The sequence below is a fragment of the Anolis carolinensis genome, chromosome 5, assembly GCF_035594765.1.
Source record: "Anolis carolinensis isolate JA03-04 chromosome 5, rAnoCar3.1.pri, whole genome shotgun sequence".
Taxonomy (NCBI): Eukaryota; Metazoa; Chordata; class Lepidosauria; order Squamata; family Dactyloidae; genus Anolis; species Anolis carolinensis.
In genome coordinates, this window is record NC_085845.1 from 37,788,361 (window position 1) to 37,810,718 (window position 22,358).

General features: G+C 39.7%; 1 protein-coding gene across 3 annotated transcripts in view; it reads left to right on the forward strand.

Annotated features, from left to right (window-relative positions):
- The window catches only part of jade1 (jade family PHD finger 1), a 93,447-nt gene that overhangs the window by 43,226 nt on the left and 27,863 nt on the right, over positions 1–22,358 (forward strand). For 2 of the 3 annotated variants that reach the window (XM_008112032.3, XM_062983651.1), the window contains exons 3-4: positions 19,288–19,370; positions 19,468–19,542. In XM_008112032.3, coding sequence (XP_008110239.2) covers positions 19,288–19,370; positions 19,468–19,542 — 158 coding nt within the window. The remainder of the gene's footprint in view (positions 1–19,287; positions 19,371–19,467; positions 19,543–22,358) is intronic. The other variant, XM_062983652.1, reaches the window with a different exon arrangement.

Consider the following 22,358-nt stretch of genomic DNA (forward strand, 5'->3'; position numbering starts at 1 on the left):
TATTGTCTTTATAAACTTGATGCTAGTACTGGCTTATTATCATTGTATAACAGTAAACTGTTGATAAAAAGAAAAAGATGCAATATCAATGATTACTTATAGCAAGGAATTGGAAAAGGGAAATAAATATACAAATTGAAGAGTGGTACAAGGAACGGCGCTTCATGCAGTCACGCTAGCCACATGATTTTGGAGATATCTACGGACCAGCTTTTTGGCTTAGAAATGGAGATGAGTGCCAACTCCCAGAGTTGGACAAGACTAGACTTAATGTCAGAGGAAAACCTTTACTTTTACCCATAAGGAACTATGGAAATTGGCAATAAATGATAAGTTCACATGTAGGCTAAAAGTTAAAAAAGGAATATGGAAAAAACAATTTTGATGAAGTTTGGGGGAAATTTATTGAAAGAGGATTAAATAAGAGAGATGGAAAATTACCTCCACAAGAGGAAATGAAATTTTGGACTGAGGATATAAAAAGGAGTGGCTCAGGGGGCAGGGAGCACTGAGGTGAATGTTGGGAAAAATATCTGAGTGAAATTAATAGTAGATGTAATGATATTACCTTGTGGATACTATATCTCTATTGTATTACAAATGTATTGTGCATGTATTGATTTATTTTAAATAAAATTATATTGAAAAATAAACTTGATGCTAAGGCCTTTAGTCAGTGGGAATCTTCCGTGGATTACTGTGGTACTGCTGGGAGAGAAGGGAACCCACACAAAGCTTTTACCTCATTAATAGAGGTGATAATGTAATTTCTACTAAAAAGGTAGAATTAGCCTCATATTAAGCCCTCTGGCTTTTGACAAGGATAAAAGAGGCAAGTTCTTGTTGAGTTAATTAAGCAACTGCCTGCTAGTATGGTGGTTAGCAAGTGAACTACTTCCAGGGGAATCTGGCAGAATGCCTTATCCCAGTGAAGTTTGGAGTAGTAAGAAGAAAGCCTCCACCGAAACAAGTCCATATCAAAGCCTGCTTGGAATTTACAGAAAATGCTCTGTTATGATGAGATCAAAACTGAACACCCAGGTTTTGTCATAAAATGCTATGTGGGGTGCAAATCCTGCAGTATTCAGTGCTCGGAAAATACTAGCCTGATGGTGAAACAGCCTCCTATTGTTGAAAGATTTCTTCTCAGCAGGGCTTCAAACACTAGTCAGGAAAAAGTTGATGGAGCCAAATACAGACCAGTTTTAAGAGTGAAACTTGCTTTGTTCTCAAAGGATATAGGATTGGGGACAAGGTTCTCTACCAGCAGGACAATAACCTTAAACATCTGAATTAGCACTGGAACTGAACAAGAACCTGATTATCTTAGAATGGGCCAGTCAAAGCAGGCCCAAAGAAGGCCGAGATGAGCTTTTAAAGTTGGTTTTTACAACGTATTGAATACTTACAAAGTATTGAATACTCAACAGGTGCAATTTGTTTTTGCTTACTTAACTTTTTGTACCACAGTAACCCTATTTTGCACTTTCACTGTGTTGAGTACCTTGTCCAATCAAGTGGTAATGATGCCAGTTATCCATTTTAGGTGTTAACATAACAAAATGTGGGAAAATCTAATACAACTGCAAGGCACCACAAAAGGAAATATTTCTTTCACAATTAAATGGTGGAGTTTACTATCACAAAGGATAGAGATGGCTATTGACTTGTCCCACTTCAAAAGGGGATCAGACTAATTCATGAAGGCTGTGGAGGGCTACTAATTACAATGACTTTGTATTACCTTTAATTGCACAGGCAATAAGCCTCTGAGTATCAATTCTGAGAGACACAAGTGGAATTCCAGGTGAGAACAGAATGCTGGAGTAAGTAAGCTATTAATCTGATCCAGTATGGTTCGTAATCATTTTTATGTGGTACTGCTTTGCAGTCATTTTCACATCGTATCAGTACTACTTTCTTTTGTAACAGAGGAGTGTCTTATCAAATATTCCTCAAATTGCTGTTTGAATTTCAAGTGTCTGTTAATCAAATAAATAAACCACACTGACCACATATATCTGCCTTGATCCGTAGGGAGAGGTGGGTAAGAAATAAAATTGTCATTATTATTATTACTTTTATTTTAATAATGGCTCTCTGTAATGTTTTAATAGGTCTAAATAACCAGATCCTATCTGACCTTGGAAGATAACTCTGGTTAGTACTTGGATGAGAGACCGCCAATTCATACCAAGAGCTGTAGACTATATGTTATGGTTGAGCCTTCTGGCTCTGATACTAGGAGACGAGGTCGTAAGACTCCTCGAGAGTCAGACTCTTTTGAGGAGCGTGAAAGGAAGCAGCTCCGGGACTTATTTGCAGAACCAACTGACGAAGACTCCTTTGAGGGTTTTACCGAGGGAATGGAGGAAGAGATGGTTAGCTCAGAGGAGGATGACATGGAATGGACTCGGGTGAGGGAGGATTTGGGTGTCACTGGCAATGATAGCATGGGAGGCGACTGGCGGGTTGCAGGATCGGACCCGTGGACGGGCTGGAGGGATGGAACGGGATCCACAGCTGGGGATGCTGTGGGGCGTAGTCAAAGGTGTGTTAGTTCTGATGAGGATGATGATGAGGAGGCACCTGGAATTAGGATAGCAGCTGACAGCGATGGGGAGTTATGAACTGGCATAAAATGGGGTTTAGAATCAATGGCTAATTGCGTTGGGCAAGGTAATCTGGACGAACGCTTGGGCTCTTGTTGGGGAACTTCCTGAAGACGGGTGTGATTCGTTTGCTGTATACGTAAGTTACCAAGGACACTGGGCATAGACAGCGGGAGGAACTGTGTGGGCTTTTCCTGTGCAACTTGTGTTTAATCTTGATAGCTTGGACCTCCGTCGTCTTTTTGACGGACATTATTGCCAACTCTGGATTGACGCTGGACTGACTGACTGACTACGACTCTGGACTAACCCTTCTGTGGCTATCGGTGGAACTTGTGGAACCTTAGACGTCTGCGTTTGGCTTTCGACCTCGGACCGGATTGGGACCCCGCTGACCGTCGTTACCCTGATTGATGTGCCTGGACCTGGTTTTCGCCCGTTGCACGGAGGAGCAACAGCCCGAGTTACTTCTGTAGCTCTTGAGTAGCAGAGGGAAATCTGCTGCTGGGTTTTGTGTTCATTTTGACCTTTTATTAACCAGTTTTTGTTTGTTTAATTGCCAGGCTGAAGTAAGCACCTTTGATTTAATCCGGATTAAACTTCTGTTTAATCCGGTTTATTCTTTTGAACTGTTTAAACTCAAACGAAGTTATTTTTGTTACTTTTCACACTGAAGACAAGTGTTTGCCTAGTCCTTTGTTTCCTACGGGCAATTTTTAGTTCTGTAACCTCAATAAATTGTGTTGTATTCTACTTGGAGCGTTCTGTCTTTGACACTATAATTCAGAGGAAGGAATTGGCAAAATCACCTCTGAGTGCTCTGAAATTCATGAGGTTGCCATAAGTCGACAGGTGACTTGTGGCATACATGTATAATTATGTAGCATTCAGAAATGATGCATTGTCAAACTAATGAAGGCACACCTTTCAAGAGTATGGCAGGGCTCGAGAAATAAGGATTGTAATGCTGCAGTCTTCAATGTACTGTACATACAGCTTTTACAATGCTGATTTACCTAGAGCTTCTGTGTAATTATTTATTACTCATTTAGGATTGAGAGTCAGCGTGGTGTTGTGGATCGAATCTTGCACTAGAAGTCATGTGAACAGGGTTTGAATTCCAACTCAGCTATGGAAACCAGCTGGATGACTGTGAGCAGGTCACACTCTTTTGGCCTCAGAGGAAGGGAAAGGCAATTCCATATGAACAGATCATGCAAAGAAAACCACATGACAGGTTTGTCTTTGAGTCGCCATAATTTACAAATGTCTTAAAGCACAAAGCCTCCACCATTCAGAATTCCCAAGTTTTATAGCAAGCCATTCTACATCCTATAAAGCTGGTTACAGTGCAGCACAGCCTTCTCTGCTTGTTTTCCCATGACAGGCTGCTACACACGTTTTATATTTATATAAATACTAGCTTGGGGACCCGGCGATACCCAGGTTATTTGAAAAAGGCATTATTTGTCTTTGAATGTTAGGTATTCTCAGTTTGGAGTGGGTGAACTACAATTCCCAGAATTGTGGGTCATTCGTCCCCAAACCCTGCCAGTATTCAAAGTTGGCCATTTTGGGTCTGTGTACCAAATGTGGTCCAGATCTGTCATTGGCTGGTCATCGCCTGGCTGCAGTACTCTCTGGATGGGGATGAACTACTACAACTCCCAGATTCCTGGGGCAGTTGTCCCGAAACATCTGTCGGTATCCACACTATGAGTCTGTGTGCCAAGTTGGTCCAGATCCGTCGTTGGCTGGGTTCAGTGCTCTTTGGATGCAGGTGAACTACAACTCCCAAGATCAAGGCCCATTCCCACAAACGCCTGCAGTATTTTCAGATGGTCATGAGGCTTCTTTGTGCGAAGTTTGGTTCCGGTCGCCAAACTTCGCACAAAGTGGGGTCACTGTTTCTCTGGATGCAGGTGAACTATAACTCCCTTTCCCCCAAACTTGTCCAATATGTTTTGTTGGTTATGGGGGCTCTGTGTGCCAGGTTTGGTCCTGGTCCACCATCGGTGGGGTTCGGAGTGCTCATTCATTGCAGGTGAACTACAAATCCCAGTATCTACTACTCCCAAATGTCCAGGCCAATTCCCCTCAAAACCCACCAGTATTCAAATCTGGGCATATCGGATATGCATGGCAAGTTTGGTCCATACCCATCAATGTTTGGGTTCATAGCGTTCTGGTTGCAGGTGAACTACAACTCCTCTAAATTCCCCAGTAGGAGTCACAGTGCTCTGACTTGATGCAGGGTGAACTACAACTTCCACCATGTGGAGTCAATCCCCCAAACTCCTCCAGTAAATTTAGTTGCTGCTCAGTTCTGCTCTGTTTGTTATGCAAACAGATATGAAAGGGAAGGGCAGTAGGTGGGGTCATGCAAATTCCACACCAATGGAGAACCCTGGGATGCCTGCCTGTGGTGGAGAACAATGCAAAATCTAGGATGAAATGGTCCCCAAATGAAAGCATTCCTTAGGTGGTGGGCCACAGTGTTTGGGGAGGACATTGGCAGGGGTTGGGGCTACATGCTCATGGTGCTTGCTGTAACCTGCAATGTCCTGGGAGGGAATGGCTTGGTGGCTCCTCAGCACTGGGAACTATAGCCTCTTTGTGGAGGCTGGAGGCTATCTGTGAGCGGACACCCATGCCACATACAAGTTTTCACCTTTATTATGTATATAGATTTGTATCCTTCCCTGTATTTGTGGATCTCAGGGCAGTGTGAAATAAAACCAGTTTTATGACAATACATAACAATAATGATTAAAAATTAAAACAAAATTAAATATTTTATCACTTAAAGCAAACCATTTAAAACAAACTGTTTAAAGTAATACCAACCATAGCATATGTTCAAAGATACATATATGATACTTTTGTATTCATGGCAAAAATGTAAGTACAGTGTTCCCTCACTTATTGCTGGGGTTACGTTCTAGGACCACTCGCAATAAGTGAAAGTAGGGACACTATATTTATTCTATGTGTGGAGGAGAGCAAACCACAGACCACTTACTTCAGTGCAGTCTGTAATTTATTTTAGCAGTTACAATATACAGTACACCGGCAGAAGAATGGAAGCTAAATAACTTTTTATTTCCTCCCCTCCCCCTCTCCCTTTATTTCTCCCTCCCCCCCCCTTCCCAAACCTTTGCACACCGTAAAAACCTGCAAAACAGCGAAAATACTGCAATAAATGGTTACATTAATATTTACTGAAAACCTGTGAAACATTGAGGGAGTGAAAAGTGAACCGCCGGGCTGTGGCGCAGGCTGGTGAGCAGCCAGCTGCAACAAATCACTCTGACCAAGAGGTCATGAGTTCGAGGCCAGCTCGGAGCCTGCGTTTGTCTCTGTCTTCATTCTATGCTAAAGCATTGAATGTTTGCCTTATATGTGTAATGTGATCCGCCCTGAGTCCCCTTTGGGGTGAGAAGGGCGGAATATAAATACTGTAAGTAAGTAAGTAAAGTAAACACTGTATAAAGGGTAACCTGGAAAGTTGTCCTATTTATTGGGCTTGTCCATGGCAACTTTCAAAAGAAAACACACTTTGTTAGCATAAGGAGTTGATTATTTTCAAGCATGTAAATGAGATATATTAATGGTTGCCTGTGGCAGCTATGAATCTCTGTCCTCCATATTAAACTCTAAACTCCACATTAGAAAGAGTTTTTAAAAGATTTTTTTAAAAAAACCAACCAGAAAAGGGTGAACTATTTTTCTCCTTTGAGACAATCAGCGTACCACAAACATGTAAAATGCCGACAGATAGGCAAATACAGCTCTTGTTCTAGATAAGTGTCTTTCATTGATTGGTTATAAGAAGGCTGCCAGAATGTTGACCAATAAATAAGTCAGCAGTGATAATGTCATCTAAGACACCTTTTGCAATTGTGAACAGAATTCTGTTCTGTGCACAGAAAGCTAAGCTCTTGTGTAGGCTTTTGTAAGTGGAGGAGAATATGGGTGAGATTTTATTTGTGATTTCCTCCTTTTTTTGAAGTTCCTGGCATATTACCCTTAATGTTACAAAGCATTTTAAATCTAGATGTTTTTTGTGGGGAGGGTGTGAGGAATAGTGGACATCAAAGGGAGAATTTGTGAAAATCCACCCCCTGATTTCATTCATAGAAACCTTTTACTAGAACAGTGACAGCAAAACAGCAAAACTTCATTAACTGCAGGACAGCAATGGCTACAAATGGAAGCATTTTTATTTCTGTAATATATACCAGCACTTGCATCTACTGTAAGTAGAATACTGAGTATAATTTTGGATAAACTCACATCATGTACTCTCTGTTTTTCAATTTAGAACTGTCTGTTTTGTGTAGTTTTCTAAAGAGTATTTCCTCCTCTGGCTGTGATTCATTGTGGCTTCTTGTTGCATGGGATGGGCGACTGGGTTGTCTGTGATTCTATGGTCTTGGCAGGCTTAGAAGGAAGTCTGAAATAAGGTTTTATGATGATGGGCTGGCAGGGCAGACTGTTCTAACCAATTCCATTTTCTGCTCCAGCTGCATGGCTTTTCCAACAAATTGTACTGTTGGCAACTGCCCACTCCCACTCAGAGAGAGCCCAGAAGGAAGCTCGGCAGATGGAAATACCAACATGGAGCGGGAGCAGAATCTACATATGAATCTTTGCTGGAACCTGTTGTGTGCTGTCTGATGTAGCAGTGTAGTAGCATTGTTTTTACAGTTGGGGGAAAAAGTGTGTGCAGACTCCAAGAGTGCTCAGGCTTTGAAGTGTCAATGAAGAGATAGCAGCCTGGAGCACTCCTGGGACACAGCTGGATACGCCACAGCTGGTTTTACAACAGGGTTCTATATTATGCACTCTAGCTAATTATCTGCCATGCAGCGTAACATATTGGTTGCTGGGTGTGCACCCTGGGATACCGGATATGTTCTGGTAGCTTATGGGTACTTATTCATTTTGAAAATACTGAACTATTCCCCTTCCAGTTCCTTTTTTTTGTGTGGGGGGGGTATGCATATAGAACTACATGCAGAACATTTCTGCATGAAATATATGTGCTGGATTTCAAAACATTTCTGCACGTCCAGTTTACCTTTTTCATGTTTCTAAGGTTTGGACTTCCAAATCTCATCACTTTTCTATTGGTATTTTTGCATAAATATCCATGTATTAAGCTATGTAACACAATTTTTGTTCTGGGCTATAAATGTTATTTCCTAATTGGTTCTATCATAAAAACATGGAAAAAGTTTATTAAACTGCACAAACTTTGTTTTTGCGGGACATCCTGCAGCACATTTTGCTATAGTTTTTCAATGAATATCTCATCCAACCAATTCAACATAGTTTGTGGCAGCCACAAAAAACAAAGTTTTTGGAGTATAACAACTACTTTCAAAGTAACTATGGCACAATTAAACAGGAAAAGCAGTTGCAAACCAAGAACAGTTTTTTTCCAAATTTTGTTATAGTGTTACCCTGTTTCCCCTAAAATAAGACATCCCCAGAAAATAAGACCTAGTAGAGGTTTTGCTGAATTGCTAAATATAAGGCCTTCCCCGAAAGTAAGACCTAGCAAAGTTTTTGTTTGGAAGCATGCCCGCCGAACAGAACACCAGAGCATGCAGGATCGGTAAATGTACGTACCATAGAGTGTTGTACATGGAAATAATGGCAGTAACAAGAAATTATTGATAGGATTCACAGTTCGTCTGGTTTGTGATGACAACTACTGTACAGTATATAATAAATGTTCATTTTTTTGTTTAACAATAAATGTGAATTCTTCTTCATGGAAAAATAAGACATCCCCTGAAAATAAGACCTAGAGCATCTTTGGGAGCAAAAATTAATATAAGACACTGTCTTATTTTCGGGGAAACACAGTATCAGTGCTGTTGAATTGGTTATGGCTCCAGATAAAAGAGCTTGAGTGGTTCTGCTGTGCTGTTTTTCCTTGAGCACAGTGCTATTTATCAGCACTATTAAGGCTATGCCAATCTTGGGCTGAAATCAATAAGATGGAGTGCAATTGTACACTCACAGAATTATGCAGTAGTTATGCAGCTTTGCCTTGTTAGAGAATTCTGATGTTGTGCAAGCAAATCAAGAACAGTAAGCAATGTACACGTGTACAACTCTTCTCTTGCTACCTTGAACTCAATATGGGGATTCTGCATCAGACTGAACATGTCCAAGCTATACAGTCACTTGTCATCAGCAAGATGCCAGCTTGGGTGTTTTTTTAAAAGAAAAAATTGTCTGCGTGTTTTAAGACAAGCGTCTGTCTAGAACAGTGGTTCTCAACCTGTGGGTCCCCAGATGTTTTGGCCTTCAACTCCTAGAAATCCTAACAGCTGATAAATTGGCTGAGATTTCTGGGAGTTGTAGACCAAAACACCTGGGGACCCACAGCTTGAGAACACTGGTCTAAAAGCTACTGAGAGGAAGATTTTAATTCTTTGCCATTTGTTTGTTTCCATGATTCAAGCCATAAAAGACAGTACAGGCAGTCCCCAAGAACAAGTACGTTTGTTCTTAAGTTGAATTTGTATGTATGTTGTAACAGGTACGCTATCTATCTATCTATCTATCTATCTATCTATCTATCTATTTGAGCTTTGAACAGCATAGGGAAGGGTTAACACCCCTGTGGTATTTGTTTTCTTCTCTGTGTCCCTGTTCAGAAGATTTTACCTCACTATATCCCAGTGATAATTGGATTTTTTAAAAATGACTTGTTGTAAAACAAGGATTGGTGATACAGCTTCAGTGGAGATACATTTTCCCCATGATAACTCTTTCAGGAGTAAATTTCCTTTCCAAGGAGTAGATTTATCTCCCTATCATCTTAACTAGGAGTCATTTCTAAGTCGGCTGTTTGTAACTCAGGAACTGCCTGTACTCTTCCAAAGTATGTTTAGAAATGACTTTTTCTTGTGATTTACATTTTGGTGGCCATATTTTAATAATGCCAGATCCATGCTTTTAAAAAAACCATGTGGGACAAAAGGAACTTGACTATCAGAGGCTCTGTTAAAGGAGGTATTTCTGTATATATACTACTGGACCAATGTCTATTTTAGTAAGATGCACTCATGAGTAGTATGGAACACAAGCTTAGGTGTTTGGTATGGAAAACTGTTATGGAAAACTGTTTAGACTTTCAGATCATGATTTGTCTTTTAATTTTTGTATTCTCTTTTTTTATAAATTGCCATTGAACAGATAATTGTTTAACCTGGTCCTGAATTCCATAACTAATGAAAACCTTGCAGTATATTCTTGGGATTTTTTGTTTACACTGACTATACTGTTGTCAGAGCACACTTTGATTGATTAGATAACTCATGGCAAAAATAGGCATTTGTCCGTGCATGTAGGGTTTAGCAACTTTCTTTGACTAACTTTTAAGGCTCTTTTACTTTTATTCTAGCATATGCTGCCAACTAAAACTTTGGTTATTTAAGGTTTTGGGATTTTGAAATTACCTTCTTTAGATGAACCATAATAGAAATTGTAATTGCAATTACACTGTCATAGGAAGTATCATTTTAAATATATGTTACAAAATTGCTAGCTAGCAACCAAATATTTCTGCACCTTTATTGAACTAGTTTGAAGATATCTTCTAAATTGCATTTCACTGTACTTCCCTTGTCAGCAGGAGGTAGAAGTGGAATGAAATATCAATGTTGAGGTGAATTTCTTGCTTCAAGGAATCATATCAGGCTGAAACAGGACATGTTTGCTTCTAAATTCCTGAAATGTGCAAGCAGTAGAGAAAGGAGCATGAACTCTTGACACCTGGTACTTGATAGTTCACTGAAGGTCAGAATGATTATCTCCCTTGAAAAGTAAGTTAGGGTAAATTCCTGAATATAAATCTGGGTCATTGACGTCTTAAATATTAGCCTGAGCAATATGGGTACAATCCAGTATAAATTTCAGTGGGAAGAGGGATATGTAATTAGTCAATTATTTTGGGAAATGAATCAGAATGGTTCTACCTAATCCATTCAGGGAATTACATACTATTTGAAATAGGTTGTAACAACAAGCTAAAAACCAATATGCGAAGCTTAGCATATGACAGTAGCAGTAATAATAATCATCATCATAATCATATTGATAGTGCTGATATCAGCATGGAGTTTGGTTTGGAAAAATGTTCGACAGTGGCACTGAAGAAGAGAAAAATCATTGAAAGTGAGGGCCATATTAGCGGAGCGAATGAAAGAATTTCTCAATGATTGGATAGGAGAGGAGCAAACGGGCTTCCTGGCAAAAAGACAAATGAAAGATAATGTAAGAGAAATAATAAACATACTTGAATACTATGAGTTTACAAAAAAAGATGAATTGGCTCTACTCACCATAGATATGGAAAAAGCCTTTGATAATTTGAATTGGGACTTTTTCAAACTGTTAATTAGTGAATTGGATATGGGCTACAAATTTAAGAATGCGATTAACCAAATTTATGACAAACAAGAAGCAAACATAAAAATAAATTCACTGGATTCACAGAATTTTAAAATATGTAAAGGAACTAGACAGGGATGCCCCTTATCTCCTCTGTTGTTCATCTTTTCATTGGAAATCCTCTTAAGAAATATCAGAGAGGATCCCAGGTTGAAAGGAGCAAAAATAAGAAAGTACAATTATAAATTCAGGGCCTTCGCTGACGACCTTATTTGCATAATAGACGACCCAATTAATACAGTACAATTTTGGTTAACTAAAATAAAAGAATTTGGGGAAGTCTCAGGACTAAGGATAAATTCGGAAAAGACTATGCTATTACCAAAAAACCTGACAAAATCAAGACAGGAAGAACTGGTAAAGGTATCAGGGATACAGGTTAGGAAAAAAATAAAATACTTAGGTATAATCTTAACGGCAAGGAACTCCCAGCTACTAGAGAACAACTACGATTATAAATGGAAAGAAATAAAAAAGGACTTGGAAAGATGGAAATATGCGAATTTATCACTACTAGGCAGAATATCGGTAATAAAAATGACTATCTTGCCCAAATTAATATTCCTCTTTCAAAACATCCCTATTATCAGAAGTACACAGAGATTTAGAAATTGGAACAAGGAAATTGCCAAATTTATCTGGGGAGGGAAAAAACCCAGAATTAAAAGAATTTATATGATAGATGATAAGAAAAGAGGAGGATTAGGCCTCCCAGACCTGCAACTGTACCATGATGCATGTGGCTTGGTATGGGTGAAAGATTGGTCGACACTGGGAAATAATAGAATTATAACATTAGAAGGAATAGGTCTGAGGGCAGGATGGCACGCATATTTGTGGTATGGGAAAAAATTGACGGAAAAAATTTTTGGCAATCATTTCATTCGATCCTCACTTCTAAAAATTTGGGAAAAATATAAAAATAAACTATACCAGAAAACTCCAAGATGGATCTCACCTTTGGAGGCATGCCAAAGGAGGGAAACAGGTGGAGAAATTTGGCCCAGATATAACGATATCTTAATTAAGGAAAATGGGAGATACACCCTGAAAAGTCAAGAAGAGATTAATAACAAATTCGGTAAGGTGGGATGGTTCCAATACATACAACTTAAAGAATATTACAATAAAGATAAAATACTAGGATTCGAAGAAAAAGAGACATTTTGGGACAAGATAATGAAATTGGAAAAAAAACAAATATCCATAATTTACACAAAGCTACTTGAATGGGAAACTGAAACGGTACCAATAAAAGAAAACATGATTAAGTGGGCCCAAAGCCTAGGGGAAACAATATACTTAGGGGAATGGGAAAAGGCCTGGAACTCCAGATTAAAACTCACCTATGCAATAGAATTGAAAGAAAACTGGATTAAAATGTTTCATCGTTGGTATTTGACTCCCCAAAGAATAGCAAATTTTAATAATAAAAATTCAAATAAGTGTTGGAAATGCAAGGACCAAGTGGGAACCTTTTTCCACTGTTGGTGGACTTGCAAGGAAGCGAAAAGCTATTGGAAGAAAATTCAGCAAGAAATACAAAAGATGTTGCAAATTAATATAGAACTGAATCCCAAATTTTTTCTCTTGGGGATGCTAGACATAAAAAGTGACAAAAATAAAGAAATCCTTTTCAGTTATCTCACTACGGCGGCAAGAATAGTATATGCCAGCTACTGGAAAAAGAAAGAAACCCCGAAATTGAGCTGTTGGCTAAATAAGGTCTTGGAAATAATGAATATGGACAAATTGACATATTTACTAAAAAATAACTACGGCATTCCGAAAAAACAAACAAACTGGGATGCGATAAAAAAGTATTTGAGGGAGAGACAAATGAGGGTGTTAATTTAACCTTTAAAGAAATGAAATCGTCAATGAGGAAAGATAGAGAATAGGCTGATATTGACTTAGACAATGTGAATAGAGGTTAAAGAAATGGACAAAGGACTGTAATTACTTCAGGTATCTGTGTAAAAGATGGAAGTGACAAATTTTACCTTTTGTTCCTTTTTGTTCCTTTTACTTTTTGTTCCTTTTATTTCATTTTATAATTTTTTTTCTTTTTTTTTTTTCCACTGTGGTTTTGGACTACCTCTGTTATGATTGAGCCTCATGGCTCTGTTACTGACAGACGTGGGCGTAAGACTCCTCGAGAGTCAGATACTCTCGAGGAGCGAGAGAGAAAAAGACTGCGAGACATATTTGCAGCACCATCTGACGAGGAGTCTTTCGAAGGGTTTACGGAGAGAATGGAGGAGGGGCTGGTTAGCTCAGAGGAGGATGAGATGGATTGGACTCGGGTAAGGGAGGAAGTGGGTGCCACTGGCCATGATGGGACAGAAGATGAATGGGGACCTTCAGGATTAGACCCATGGTTTAGCTGGAGGGATGGGACGGGATCCACAGCTGGAGATGCTGTTGGGCGTAGTCAGAGGTGTTCCAGCTCTGACGAGGAAAGTGATGAGGAAACGCCCGGGTTAAGGAGGACAGCTGACAGTGATGAAGATTTGTAACTGGCATAAAATGGGGCTTGAGAGCAATTGCAAATTGCGTTGGGCAAGGTAATCTGGGCAAACGCTTTGGATCCGTGTGTGTGTGGGACGCTTCCCTGAAGACTTGTGTGCTTTCCTGTGCTGTGACGTAAGTTGATTGGAATCCAGGGTCAGACGGCGGGAGGGATTGTGTGGGCATTTGTTTGTGCAAACCTGTGCTTACTCTTATTAGCTTGACCTTCCGTCGTCTTCTTGACGGACGCCATCTCCTGCTTTGAGAACTCGGACTGAACTGACCACGGCTTGTCTTCCCCCCTTCTTGGACTTGGAAAAACTACAAACGTCTGCTTCTGGCTTTGATCTACGGAACGGAACTGGTCTACTCAACTGCTACAATCCTTGGCTGATTTACTCGTGTTGGAGATCCTGTCTGCTGTGTGTGTGGGGGAGCGACGCAAGTTACTCTAAGCACAGTGTTGGCAGCAGAGAGGAATCTGCTGCCAATTAGTTGCATTCTTTGTATCTTTTGTTCCTTGGCTTTCGTTCCGTTTATACCCAGGCTGAAGCAAGCAGTTTGTTTTTACCCGGATTAAACTCCGGTTTAATCCGGTTTATCTTTTGAACATTTACTTTTGCCCCTTTTTGCTCCTAAAGGCAAAAACTGCCTGGCCCTTGTGTTTTACGGGCATTTTTGAGTTCTGTAATCTAATAAACTCTGTTACTTTGAATCTTGTGGCGTTCTGTCCTTGACAACCTCTTTCTCCTTTCTTTCCCTTACCCCCTTCTGTTTACCCACTGCACTTGTACTTTCAATGACTCACCGAATATATCATCTGGAAACTCAATAAAAAATTTAAAAAAAAAAAAAGAAAGTGAGGGCATAAATATGCCTAATGGCCAAACGATAAAGTGTCACCAGCCAGAGGCCTATAAATATCTGGGTATACTGCAGCTGGACAACATCAAATATGAACATGTAAAAACTGTGGTCAGCAAAGAATACACTCAAAGGGTCAGAAAAGTTCTCAAAAGCAAGCTCAATGGAGGCAACACAATCAAGGTCATAAACACCTGGGCCATACCTGTCATAAGATATACTGCTGGCATTATAAATTGGACGCAGGTGGAATTGGACAATTTGGACAGAAAAACAAGTAAACTCATGACCATTCATCATTCACTTCATCCTCGCAGTGATGTTGACAGACTATATCTGCCTAGAAGATCTGGTGGCAGAGGACTTTTACAAGTACAATAAGCAGTCATAGAAGAAGAACATGCCCTGGCAGAATATGTAAAGGAAAGTGAAGAACCTGCTTTGATTGAACTCAAAAATCAGAAACTTATAAAAGCACAGCAGACCAAAAATCAGTACAAGAAAACTGCACTATGAACTAGAGCTGACAGCTGGCACAACAAACATTGCATGGACAGTTCCTTGACAGAATTGAAGGAAAGGTTGATAAGGAGAAGACCTGGCTATGGCTCATGAATGGGACACTGAAGAAGGAGACAGAAGGTCTGATTCTTGCAGCCCAGGAGCAAGCCATCAGAACAAATGCAATTAAGGCCAAGATAGAAAAACCAGCCAGTGACCCAAAATGCAGACTGCAAGGAAGCTGATGAAACTATTGATCATATCCTCAGCTGCTGTAAGAAAATCGCACAGACAGACTACAAACAGAAGCACAACTATGTGGCCCAAATGATTCATTGGAACTTGTGTCACAAGTACCACCTCCCAGCAGTAAAGAACTGGTGGGATCACAAACCTGCAAAGGTAATGGAAAATGAACATGCAAAAATACTGTGGGACTTTCGAATCCAGACTGACAAAGTTTTGGAATACAACACACCAGACCTCTCGATGGTGGAAAAGAAATGTTTGGATTATTGACGTCGCCATACCAGGTGACAGCCGAATTGATGAAAAACAACAGGAAAAACTTATCAGGACCTCAAGGTCGAACTGCAAAGACTCTGGCATAAACCAGTACAGGTGGTCCTGGGTGCCGTGCCAAAAGATCTCAGCTGGCAATTGGAAACAATAAACATTGACTAAATTACGATCTGTCAACTGCAAAAGGCCACCTTACTGGGATCTGCACGCATCATCCAAAAATAATTTAAAAACATTATGTAGAATACACATATTAAAACACATTTCTATAAAATACATATTAGAATACACAAAACAAAAATTAGACATAGAGTGGAAGTTTAAAATTTGTCATTAAAACTTCTGGGTAGGCCTGCCGGAAAAAAATAGGTCTTCATTTGTGTCTTAAATTCTGACAGCTGATTTAGTTGTTGGAGCTCTACCGACAGGTCATTCCACAGTCATGGGGCAGACAATGAAAAGGTCCTCTGGGTGGTGGTTGCCAGTTGTGTTCTGGCAGGCTTGATTAGACACCCGCTAGAGGACCTAAGTGTGCGGGACAGATTGTATGGAAGAAGGCGATCCTGTAGGTAACCTGAACCCAAACCATGTAGGACTTTAAAGGTCAAAACCTACACCTTGTACTTTGCCCGAAAACTAATTGGCAGCCAGTGGAGTGACTTTAGGATAGGTGTCATATGCTCATTCCTTGATGTTCCTTTAACCAATCTGGCTGCCGTATTTTTAAACAACTGGAGTTTATTAACTTGGTACAAAGGTAGCCCAATGTAAAGCGCATTGCAGAAGTCCAACCTTGAGGTTACCAGCGCATGCATTACCATCTTCGTGTCCTCCAAATTTAGGGAGGGGCGCAGCTGGCGTATCAGCCGAAGCTGGTAGTAAGCACTCCTGACTGCCGCATCTACCTGGGCTGACATTTGGAGGGACAGATTCAGGAGCACTCCCAAGCTGCAAACACAAGTCTTTCAAGGGGGGTGTAACCCCACCCAGAACTGGTTGACACACCTCCACCCCCAGATTAGGACCCTTGATGGCAAGCGCCTTTTGTTTTGTCTGGATTCAGTTTCAGTTTGTTTTTCCTCGTCCAGCCCATTACCTTCTCCAAGCACTCATTCATTCAGAGACATGCTATCCTTAGCTGAAGCTGTTTTTGAAGGCATGGAGAAATATATTTGGGTGTCATCAGCATACTGATAACACCCGCCCACATGGCCTGGATGCATGCTTTTGGGCCTGCAATTCAGCCAGCTACTAATGCTCATGTGTACAATTTGTTTCTCTGAAATCATTTTGTTTAATTTTAACCTAGACTTTCATCGGATTTATAATAAATATTTTATCAAATCTCTGCAACACATCCTAGTTTGACATGATATTCAGAGGATGTGGCATGTAGTGTTCATTTCTTTATAATTTACATGTTAATTGGGTACTTCATTTGTATGATAGGTTTTTTTCTTTAATCTGTTGTTATCCAGCCTAAGCCCCTAGGAAGGATTGAGATTGAAATTGAACTAAAAGATTTTTATAGGGCACAAAGCTAAGCATTTTTAAGTCTCATTGCTCTCAGAGGGAGAGATTTAAACTTACGCTTGAGTTTCCCATTAAAACTAATGGGGTTTAAGTGCTTAACTCTGGCTGGATTGTGCCTAAGAAAGGAAGTTATCATATAGCTGTGGTGTTGACACCTGGTTTTGATTGGGTTTGGGAAACTATCTCTGGTAATAAGCTATCATTCTGTTAGCCTGATTTTTTAAATAGATATTATCATGTTCTCAAAATATTTCTTCTGCTTGGCCTTCCCTTACTCTATCAGGAACAGTTCCAGACCAGTTAATATGAATGCCTTTTTAAACACAATTATAAAATGACAAAGAGTAGCCATTTCGGTTCTTTTGCTTTGTAAAAAAAAGTTCATTTACTTTGCAGTATTCAGGTTGTTGGCTCTACTTGAAACACAGCATGCTTATCACTAGTAGTTTTAATAAAGTAACAAATGCACTATTATCTGCTCTGCTTAATATTTAATTCTTTTTTGAAAATAAGATAATATAGTTTTATTAGATTTCTTGCTAGGTAGTTTGGGGATAGTTTCAGTAAATCCTTTAAATGGAATATTTTAACTGTTTAGTGGACAGCTCTTTTGTGCACTTTTTCCTCCCCCCATTATGTTATATAAATATGGTCTTTTTGATAAGATCAACTATTTTTGTAGTGGTTTTAATTAGCTTTTGAAATACCCTTGTGTTTGTGTGTGTGTGAAAGCAGAAATCAGAAAAAATGCAACTTAAAAGACTTGTTAGTTGTATTCATATCCTAGCATGGTAGTTGGTTTAGGAGAATATATTGTCTAAACCAGGGGTTCTCAAACGGTGCTCTGTGGAGTCCTTGGGGCTCCACGAGTGATAATCAGCGGCTCCATAGTGCCATCCTGTTTTCTGCCTCCTCTTTCCTCCTCCCTCCTCCTTCTCCTGAGAAATCCAGGGAAATTAAAGTTTGGATCTACTGAAACAGTAGCAGCAGCAGTGTCCTCCCAGGGCACACTATTTTCCTTGCCACCCAGACCCTTCCTCCCCTCGCCTTCTCTTTGCTTCTAAAACCCTATTTCCCTCCCATCGCTCAGGGAGTGCTTTGATTGTTGTTTTCCTAAATGGCGGAAGGGAATTGAACTGGATGGCCCTTGTGTTTGCTCCTATTACTTTTATTATTACTAGTACTCCAACTACTATTACTACAGAGGTTGGATTGCCATCTGCCAGCGACGTTTTGGACTTTTCCTGCATGGTATAAGGGATCCTATTATTAAGGGGTAGGACTGGGTGGCCCCTGTGGTCCTTCATTAAAATACAGTAGAATCTTGCTTATCCAACCTTCGCTTATCCAATATTCTGTATTATCCAACACAGTCTGCCTTTTAGCAGTCAATGTTTTTGTAGTCAATGTTTTAATACACTGCGATGTTTTGGTGCTGAAGTCGTAATACAGTAATTACTACGTAATGTTATCACGTAATTAACTGCTTTTCCTGTCGATTTTTTGTAAAACATGTTTTGGTGCTTAATTTGTAAAATTATAACATAATTTGATGCTCAATAGGCTTTTCCTTAATCCCTCCTTATTATCCAACATTTTTGCTTATCCAGCGTTCTGCCAGCCTGTTTATGTTGGATAAGCAGACTCTACTGTACTGTTACTTTTATGTTGATTAAAATTGTTGTTAATTTTAAATATTTATTGTTATTTCTTCCCTCTTTTTTGCACTACAAATTAGGTGTGTGCAGTGTGCATAGGAATTTGTTCGTGTTTTTTTCAATTAATTCACACAAAGACTCTTCATCCATCTGTCTCTGGCCTGGCCTATCTGTCAAATTTTAAAATGCAATGGAGCCCCTGTGTCCAAAGGTTTTCCCATGCCTGATATAGAGAGAGGGGGAGGGGGAGGGGGGACATTTCTTAGGGCTCCATGAAAAACTTTTGCTTCCAAAAGAGTTCCGCGGCTGAAAAAGTTTGAGAACCACTGGGCTGAACCATTCAAACCCAGAATGGTGGCCACTGGCGCATTGATTATGTAATCTACAGAGAGATGGGAAGTTATCTGGAAATAACAGAGCCTGCAGTTTTCTCTTGCAGGCCCATTATGAAACAGAGTGATATGTGGAATGAATAGTCAAACTTCATTGGCTTTAATAAAGTAATCCCAGTAATGTCAGATTCAGATAGTGTGTGGGAATGGGGACAAACCAATCCCTATTGGATCAATTTGTGTTCAATTCTTAACCTTGTGTTTTTTTTCCTTTTCTAGGCTTATCAACCTGGTCCCAGCATTCTAGGTCTCAGCACCGGAGGAGTTCATGCTCTAAGCACGAAGACCGAAAACCATCAGAGGTACTCTTTAGTTAAATAATCCATGCATCTTGCTGAAACAAAGATATGTCTCCTTTTCCTAATACTTCTTTTTCTTTCCTTTTCTGCTCCGTCTCAGCTGGCACCCAACAACCTTTCTTCTGGCCAGGAGATCAGGGAGCTCAGCTGCTGCCACAGTCCCTGCCAGCATCAAGTTAGTTATTTAGCAATGAATATTGGGTTAGTTTGGCACCAACCCAACTTAGTTTTTTTTAGTCCTTTGTTTTTTTTTCTTTTAAAAATTATATCGGGTGATTTGTCTTTTGGATCATGGTAAACAGTGAAAATGTATTTTTAGGAGTGCTTTATGTAATTTCTTAGCTATTACGTGGCACTGATGAATATTGTTATTCAGAGAGTGGTCTGCTTCTTCCATTAAAATGATTGGGAAAACCAGTTATTTGACCCATCTTTAGAATACTGTACATCATTTAGTTGGAGTGTTGTATCTTTGACATTTCAAGTCTTCCCTCCTCCCTGCATATGTACAGGGCTAAATGCATAAGAACGAAATGTATAGGATCAAGTATTTATTAAAAACATTTGTTCCTACACTTTAGCCAATAGAGCTCCTAGAATGCTTATTTAAAATTATTGACAAGATGCTCTTGGGCTCCTCATTTGAAATTTGACAGAAAAGAAGGGAAGAAAGTGTTGATGGGAGGAAAGGAAAACAAAGCACAAGTTCTTAAATGTTACATGTGGTGATGCTTGTGCCAGTTGCTGTTTTAGAGATCAGTAATTTTACAGTGTTGGCTCTGGGCATGCTAGTTGCATCTACAGAGCAGTCTGGATGGCAATATGATGCAGTAATTCTTGAAATTATTTTCTTGATCTATTAAATTCTTCTTCGTCTTGTAGCCAAAGCAACTCACCACAAATGTTTAGGCCTAACAGTATTCACATCCTATTTCCCCCCCAGACATTTAAAGAACATTTTTAAAAAGATGTCTGAAATGTTGTGCTTGGTATAGTCATTAGAGAAATGTTACTCAGTAGCTTGTGATCTTTGCTAACATTTGTAGATACTACCAAATAAAAACAGCTTGATATTCCACAATTATCTACAAATACAATTTTTGTCTACCTTTAACTTAAGCAAAGATTTTTTTTTAAAAAAAAGTTCATTCTGTGTAGAGTTGTAACACTATCCTTCATCTGTAAAGTATAGCTGGGGAACATGTGGTCTTCCAGATGTTCCTGTACTGTAGCTTACATTCACCTAGGCCCTTCTACATTCCCACATAATCCAGTTCAAAGCAGATAATCTGGATTTTATATGGCAGTATAGATGCCTGCACATCCAATTGTGAGGATTGATTTTTGTTGCAACACAAAATCTGAATGGCCACACAATTGGAATCCTTGCTGTAAACAAAGAATAGTTTTGAGGTCTTTGGTCTGGAATTGCAGGCTACAAAAGGTTGATTTTTAAGGGAACAGGAGGATAGGGCAGACTGTACTCTTCTCCAACCTTTTTCAAGCTACATGAGACTTTGGATATGTTACTTTCTGGATTACAACTCCCTGAATCCCCTGTCCCTAAACGATCACTGTCTGTACTGTCTGGCGATTCCGGGAGTTGTAATCTAAAAACTAACTTCCAGTTTTGGCTATATGTGATATAGAGGCTAGAGTAAAGATCTGCCAGTCATGGAACCATGCGTAGGCCTGTTGTTCCTCATTTGAATTGGTTTTGGTGGGAGTTAATGGGACTTTCCATGATAGCATCAAAACCCACTGCTTTTAATTACTCACATCCCAGAATCAATCCAGCCAGCAATATTGCCTGTTTCTTTATATTTTCAGCAGGTCAGTAATGTTAAAACCTGAATTGAGCTGAAGTGTCTTTAATTTCGTTAATATGCCTGTAGAATGTGCACAATTTTTAGTCTGTAGAAATCTGTGACTGTTGTGATAGACTTATGCCATGATTTCATTGAACTAGAGCAGTGAATATATAGGCAATGTGTAATAAATACATTTATATGACCACTTTGCAACATTTGGAAAACATATTCTGCAGTATTCTAAGCATTGACAATGGATCAGTCCCCAGTAAATCTCTAAAATTAAACCATATACATGGTTTGAGGTTTTGAGCCAGAATAAACAATATTTTGCAGTTCTTCATTCCACCCTGGGCAGTCTGTTTGCAGCTTTTTAAGTGTATGCAGTGAAACTACTGTATTAGCATGCTGGGCCTAAATTGAAGAAGTTTTAGAGATGTTGTCTGTCTTATGGTAACCTTTGTTGGCTCTGCATGGAATAATTTATTTGTTATGCCTGTGTGGAAATTATCTAATCCTGGGCTGGAATCATGTTACAACACTTATTCTGGGACCACATGGTAGTGGCTAAGGAAAAGAAACAGAGGCTCTGAGCAGCCTCCCCCCCTCCCTGTTCTTAACAGAGGTGGTGTAAACATCCAATTGCAGCATCCATGACCTGTTTCCTCCTGCTACCACCATTTATAGTGCACCAACAAAATGCCAGCATCTACCTCCTTCCCCCATGGTAACTCCTACTTCGATTCACATGGCATTCTACGGTTCCTGTTAATGCAGAAGCTTGAAGATGCGGTGTGAAGCATGAATTATTTGTGGTTGCTTTGTAATATTTTATTGGCAGGAGTGTGTGGGGAGAGGAAATGCATAGTCTTGCTCTTTTTAATGCCTGTCACTCTGTGGCTTCTATTTTGCTGATCAGCAGTGACAAATCAGTTTGACTGAAGCACATGCAAGCACTAGATCTTAGGCTTTCCTCACACATGGATGCTTGCTTAACTTACGACAAATGCTGTGTTAGAGACCCCATCCTGCTTGCTTGTGGCTAATAACTTCCTATGACCTCCAAGATGTCTGACTAGTTTAGACATTTCTTGTGTTCAAAGCAAAGTTTGAACTGTGACTGGGAAGTAATTGCTAATCTGGAGGACAGATGGTGCTCTTAACAGTGCATACTGTGGAG